Below are 7271 nucleotides of genomic sequence, written 5' to 3'. Positions count from 1 at the left end.
GCATGTGTCGTTCGATCCTTTACAGCTCTTCCAGGACACCTTTGTGCACCTCGTATTGGCATCTTCTTGCTTGAGCATGCAAAGAGTCACCAGTTGCCCTTCTAGGCATGGCCTTTGCACGAGGCATCTCTACAAATAGCATAACAAAAAACGACACAATTAGCGAATGTCATTTGTTGCACAAGGGACTTAAGATTTCTAAGGTTAGCACAAAGAGAAGAAGTGCACCAAATACGGTTGTATTTCCTCTACTCGCTTGGTATTGACCTCATAAAAGTATAATAGCAGACCTCTGTACTGTGTTTTGAGATATGTGTCGTGGTGTTTTTGGTTTTATCACAAACACTCTCCTAGGTCTGGCGCTTTCACAAGCTTTCTGTACAACCATAATGTAATAAAGACTTAAGCCATTTTCTGTGATCAAATATCCCTTGCACAGAGGGTGCTCCAAGCGACGATGGTCAGTACCAAGAGAACAAGTGCAACGAACCGAGTTTGCCTTCCCTTATTCGCTTGGTGCTGACCTCACAAAATACAAATGCACAAAAGTGCAGTAGCATACCTCTTCACTGTGTGTACTGATTGGAGCACTAGAGAGTAAGAGGAGGATCCGAAAAAAGGGTTGGAAGAACAAAAGAGATGGTTTGCTCACTCCGTAGCATCGACGGGGGTAGAGTTAAAATGATGGGTAGTAGAGGATGCGAAAAGAGGCAGAAGAGCGCTCAAGCTTTTACTGTTTTCTCACTGCATGAGCGCTCATCTTGGGCAAGGGTATAGTTAAAATGTTTGGCGGGGGTACTGCCTCTAAACTTAGGATGCTCGTACACTTGGTTGGCAGATCTTATTGCATGGGAATCGAAGCCCGTTTATTACTCCCAAACTGGTTGTCCTTGTGAGAACAACACATGTGCCTTTTTCGAGTGACCGTTTAGAGTCAGACACCGGTCGCTGTTGCAGTCACCATCTCCATCTCCAAGTAGAACAAAAAGACTGCCCTTGCCTTGGCTTTTCTACGCTCTTCCCCTTGGATCTCTCGCAACCCTACATTGAGCGACCTCCACTGGTTTGAGTCTTTTGTTGTTGCGTCGCCATCGCCCTTGACTTTGTCTTTTTGTCCTCTTTTCGTTGGCCACCTTTTGATTCTTGCTCTCAATGACCTGTGACATTAGCGTCCACCTCGACGCCATTAGATATTGTAGAGACAGGTGCTCTCTCTCTCTCTCTCTCTCTCTCTCTCTCTCTCTCTCTCTCTCTCTCTCTCTCTCTCTCTCTCTCCCACGGGTCACTCTTCTCTACCTGTGTGTTGTTAACTCTGTGCGCACCGAAGCCACTGTGTTACGGGGCTAGGGAACAAGGGGAACAACACTCCAATTTCCGAGAGTGGTCAGTAGGGTAAGATTAGAAGTCTCACAACCTCAGGATTGGCATAGTTACAAAATCATACGTACTAGTTGAGATTCTCCATGCAACGTTTTGAGGTTCAAGGCATGGTTGGAATAATGAATCCTTATGTGACCATGCTTGAGTTGGTTTTCAATGCTATGTTTGGACATAGTGAGTGAGTAGGCCTACATATCCTTTACTGATAACATTAAATGCTCTGTTCCAATCCATCTATTTTGAATGGACATGGTACTGTTAGGAAACATGAGGTAGCTAAATAGATATTTGAGTAGATTACTGAATGGAGAGAGATAGATTTCACACACAAGAGATTATAGAGTAGATATATAGAGAGAGAGAGTACACACGATATACATGGTTCACCCAATGTGGGTGTAGGGCGGTTACGCCGCTAGCGGTGGCTATGATAACGAGAACTCAACTGACAAACAAGAATGTCAGACGAGGACGGAGCTTGACCCGCAGGCGCATGGAAACAAATAGGTGGGTGTCAAATCACGTACTCGACCTTCTAATGACAATCACTACCAAGGAAATCAAACCTAAGTTCTCAAATACGCAAATGATCAAAATTCTTACTACAAACAAATGCTTTCCGAAACATGATCTAAAGTCATCGAATCAGCCTCAAACTCAAAGGGGGGTCTCTACACTAGGTAAGGACAATACCCTATGAATCTACAATATAATCTCAATCTGTAACCACTCCGTGTGGTAAATGCGTATGAAGGCAGGCCGAAAAATTCAGGTGACCCAATTCCGACTCCGATGATACTAATGTGTATCTCTACTCACTGTGGTTCTATCGATATATGGAACGCTCAATTCCGACACAGATGGGGAGAAAACTCACATAGAAGCTCGTGGGAGCTCACCTCGCGTAGAAGCCGAATGCACGCACGCTTGGTATCGGTGCGTAGCTCTCGCCATTGCTAACACAATGGCGGTGTCGCTTCTCCAATGGCGGCTTCGTAGCTCGCGTAGCAAGAGGATAAGACTCTCTCTCTCTCACTTTCTCTCCGACACAGTCACGTCGCTTCAAAACTTATCCTGATTAAACCCAAAAAACTTTTCCTTAGGTTTACAATAATTGGCTCTTATACTTCAGCCTTGAAAGTGTGAACACATCTCTACTCTAATTACATAAGCAGGTGTAACTACTTGCGGAATACAAGCTGGAAACTCAATGGAGTTCCGCTAATTACAATGAGTCGGCTCCATCAAAAATGAAATGCTGGAAAGACATTTATTACAATAAGTGTTTACAAAAATATTAATGTGAGTAAAACTTTCTAGGTGTAGTCCTCCGCTCAACACTCCCCCCCTCCGCGTCCATGTCGTCCCTGACATGACATCCTTGCTTCGTCTTTAGTGGAGTCCCATTGATTTCAGCATCTGGAGATGTGACTCGTATCTCAGGTTTCCAGTAGTCAGTGTAGGGCCAAATATCTTACTGTCATGAGTAAAGAAACTAGTATAGAATGCCTCCTGAAAGGCCTGCATGTGGAAACTCGGCATGAACATGATTCTCTGATAAAAGAGGTGTAATACTTTTGGAGATGGCTGCAAGGCTAAATCATACATCATATCTGTGACTGTTTTGGCCATTGACAACAATGTTGAGCTGGTGGCTTTATCCGGTGCAAACACTTCAATGCAAGCCAATAATGTGTTGCAAATCTTTTTGAGTATTTGACACGAAAGGTCAGGAGAGCCAATAAAGAGCTTAATGGTGCCCGTTAGGGTTTTCACCATGTAGGCCTTACTTATTCTCTCTCCCACCTTCGGTCCTGGCATCCTTGGGTAATTAAGCCAATTCGGCTTCTTTGCTGTGATTCTGTCATGTTCTTGCCAACTCTTGACTCTTGGCACTGGACAGAATGTTGCATCTTCTCTAACTTCCTTGGGTGCCTCCACCAAATAAATTAGGTAGGTTGGATACTTTGTCAACCACCCTTTCCTCCATCTCGGCTGGGAGTCTACTATCTTCTTTGATTCCTCCTCTTTTGTGATGTCGCCTTCGTATAGCATGACATACTGCTCTTCTTCTATCCTTTTCTTTGTCTTCAACACTTCAAAATTTAGTAGAGGAAGGGGTAATGTAGGTTGCATCCATTGTTCTTGCAGCACCTTAGTATCCACCCCTTGAAGTCCAATGGAGAACAGGAGTCTTCTTTCCCACTCCATGGCCACCTTTGCACTCTCCTCTGTTGCCTTCTCTATCTGCTCACGCAATCTTTTCTCCTCCTCCTCGATAAGTCTGGAGGTTGCGGTCTCGTCTTGTGCAGGGGCTGGATCTTCACTTGTTGTGGCTTCCCCAGTCTCTGGAAGCCACAACTACCCCGCATGTTTCTTCTTGCTGATCCTCTGTATCTTTTATCACTTTGTCTTGCAGATCTTGGAGCTGCTTTCGGAGGGCCTCATTCTCTGCTCTCAGTGCTTGGGTCTCTGATGTCAGTCGTTCTTCGGCAGCCAATGAGCCCTCCGCAATGTGAAATCTCTGCACTTGCTCTAGCCACAATTCTCTTTGCAAACTCCGGATTTGATCTTCCAGACCGCGGATTATTGCTCCCTCTGGATCTACTCCTTCTCTGCTAGCTCTTGGTGTGGATATAAGCCTTAGGATTGTTCTATCCTGCAGCTCCATCCTTTCTCGAAGCTCAATGAGCTCGTCCTTTGCAGCTTCCAATTCCTCATTAATTCTTTCCTTGGCTTCTTGTTCACTGGCCACCTCTCTTGAAGCATTAGCAAGCTGAAGGATTAGTCCATCTCTTTCATTTTCTGCTTCCAGGAGAGAGGCCTTGAGGTACTCTGATTCTTCTAGTGCACTCTCATATTTTGTTTCCATCTCCTCTTCTCTCTTTTCCACTTCTTCTTTGCTGTCCTTCATTGTCTTTGATCTGGCTTTGATTTGCTGCAACAGTTGATGCACTTTCTGGATATCTTTTTCATCCTCATCTTAGAGCTCATCCTCCTCTTCAAGCTCATCCTCTGCCTTCTCAGGTACCAACCTTTGCTCTCTGTCGAATCGATTCTTGGTCCTCCTCTCCTTTCCTGTCTGTTCTTCCTGTGCTATGGTAATGCCATACACAACTTTGAGGGCCTCTTCTTGAGTATATCCGGTGTCCGATTAGAACATCATATTGCTCTTTCTTCATTTGAATTGGATCCGTTGCCTTCTTCTCTTGTTGTATTTCGGGCTTTTCTGGCACATCCACTTGCACTTCAGTATTTGTTTCCTCCACTATCTTTTCCTCTTCTTCAGGACTAGACTCTTCTACCTTGCTCTTGCCCTTGTCACCTCCTTTCAATCCAGCTTTAATGTGCTGAACTTCTGCTTTGGTGTATGGCATAACTGGTTGCTGCTCCAATATAGCTTCTGATTCTTCATAACCTTTGATATATTGATAGTACTGATCAATATGGGGTCTGGTTGAGCTGGCTCCGAATTTAGTTGGGTCTGGTACCCACTTTTCCTCAAAATCTCCTTTTAAAGCTCGCTCGGCTCTAAGCTGTTCAATCAGCCTCTCCATTCTGGCGGCTTTCTGGCTCTTAGTTTTCTTGGGAGCGGTTTTCTTCTTGGTCTTCTTCTTGAGGGGCTCGTCTGCTTCTTCTTTTGGCTCGGAAACAATCTCTAGCTTCCGCCTTGCCTTTGTTGACACTCTTTTGGTGACCTCTGGCTGGTCTTCATCTTCATCTATCTCTCTTAGCCATTGGTTTTGCGAGGGAACCTTTGGCCATTGGTCCCTTGCTCCGATAGATTCATAAGCTATCTTAGTCAATACTTCGGCTCCCCCAATGTACTTTGGCTTCTCGTTCTGCATAGCAATTACTTGCTCATGAATGTGTTGAGCATAATTGACTTCCTTCGGGATGTTGCTCTTTATTGCCCAAGTGATGGTTGTGGCAATGGCATGTGGTGATGTGGTATACTTTTGTGGCCTTTTGCTGCATACGTGTAAGAATTGGTTGTAGATCCGGCAAAGCCTTTCCGCTCTCAGATCTGCCATGTCTTCATAGGTGACATTTTTCTTCTTTGGCCCATACACTTCTATAGCTTCTCGTATTTCTCTGACTGAGCTTCCTTTGTTATGCAGCTTCAGAGCATCTGCAATGAGCTGAGGAGTGATAATCACCTCAACTTTTTCCCCGTCCCCTGCTGTGAGTGTAGCCATTCTATCTTTCTGTATGGTGGTTACCAACTCATACACTCTTTGAGCATCTACTCCTGATGTTCTGGAAGTAAAAAAGCTGCGGAGATCTACCCTTTCCAGGTATCTGCTTATCTCCTCCGCTATGCTGTAGTCCACCAGTTCTTGGGGAATCATTGGGATATCCACTGTTTGTCCCCGTAGGTCTCTGAAAGTACCTTGGTATATCTTTATCCCCTGTTCTTCTAACACCTTTTCTTCTATCCAAGTCTTTGTGGGCTTGAGAGTCTCTGGGGGAATAGAATGGCTCGTCTTCTGCTATTGCTTCCTTTAGTGTCATTCTCTTTCTCTTTGATGAAGACTTCCCCGAATCCATGGATCTTGTAACTCCAATTTCAGAAGTTAGCGTCTTTTTCAGTAATGAAAGCCGAAATTAAGCTTTTAACTGTCCAAAGATATTAAAATTGAAACATAAGCTATTGAGGGCCTAAGGATGCAATGCATATGGAAAAATATGACATTTGGGTGCAAAATCATGCTAGAGACATCATACGCGTATGATGTCTTTTGTGTCAAAATGGCGTGATATTGGTTGGCTTGTAGCTGATAGTGTATACATCCATTCTATATGCCTGGATTTGAATTTGGGTCCCATTTGGTCAAGTTATGGTCATTTTAGTCCTGGGCAGGCTCTTTGCAAGATATTGAGTGGGAATTGGATTTTGTGATCCAAATTGGATGAAACTTGGTGGTTGGCTCTCAAATGGCATGTAGATCACTTCTGTGTGGTGGTTGCAACCCTGAAATGCAAAAACCAAGTAGGGAGACATCATACGTGTATGATGTCTTTTTGGGTAAAATTGAACCAGTTTGCATTGTAAGCTTGGATTTGGCTTTATATAGGCTTAGACAATGATTTTATGAAATTTGGGTAAAGTTTGGACCAAAATTGGCCCTGGAGACATTATTCCCGTATATTGTCTTATGTGTCATTTTTGCATGAGATTGGTTCTGTGGGCTCCTCATATGATAGTAAAGGACTGTGTGTATTCAAATCTGGACTTGAAGTAGAGTATGATGAATTTTGGCAAGATTAGCGCTGATTGGGCTAATAGAGTGATTCCCTTGACCAAATGGTACCAAACTTCATATGTGGCATGTATTTGATATTGAGGCGGTCCGAGGCGAGCAACAAGAAGATCGGCCTTTAAACACCCTTTGAGGCTCCCGTTGTCGTGTTGTGGCACGTATATAGTGGGAACGGGCATTAAACGATTTATCTTGTGACTTTTTGATGCATAAGTATACTTCATATAATACTCATATGCATAAATAAAAGTTTTCTACCATACCTTCGTATTACCTTTGAAGTAATATAAATGTACATTACTATTAGAAAGTACTGTAAGAGAAGTATCAACGATTGTGCCTCTTTTTGTCTGGGGGAAAAGCATTTGTATATTTCTTCTAATATCTCAGCTATACCCTACCATATATAAATTATTTTCTTCTTTTCACATTTATTTAATAATATAACCCTTCAATAATGCATACCTTCTTGGATACATACAAGAGGGAAGGGCCTACTAGAAGACTTTATGAAAAGGAAGATCCAAAGCTTCTTGGACCATCCCAATTTGAAAATCCTGACCTAAGGACGTGGAGAAAATGCCAAAACCAAGTCAAGATCTTTTAGTAGGCCAATTTTGTCTTTTC

General features: G+C 43.4%; 1 protein-coding gene across 1 annotated transcript; it reads right to left on the bottom strand.

Moving 5' to 3' along the window:
* Positions 1-2834: 2834 nt before the first annotated feature.
* On the bottom strand, positions 2835-3591 carry LOC147425742 (uncharacterized). Its single transcript, XM_086500107.1, has 2 exons — positions 2987-3591; positions 2835-2901 (listed from the first exon to the last, which is right to left on the bottom strand). Exons 1-2 carry the CDS (start codon positions 3589-3591, stop codon positions 2835-2837), a joined length of 672 nt encoding a protein of 223 aa, XP_086356233.1.
* Positions 3592-7271: the final 3680 nt, after the last annotated feature.

The sequence above is a fragment of the Adiantum capillus-veneris genome, chromosome 25 (assembly GCF_014529385.1).
Source record: "Adiantum capillus-veneris isolate H3 chromosome 25, ASM1452938v2, whole genome shotgun sequence".
Taxonomy (NCBI): domain Eukaryota; kingdom Viridiplantae; phylum Streptophyta; class Polypodiopsida; order Polypodiales; family Pteridaceae; genus Adiantum; species Adiantum capillus-veneris.
This window is presented reverse-complemented; position numbering and strand designations above follow the sequence as displayed.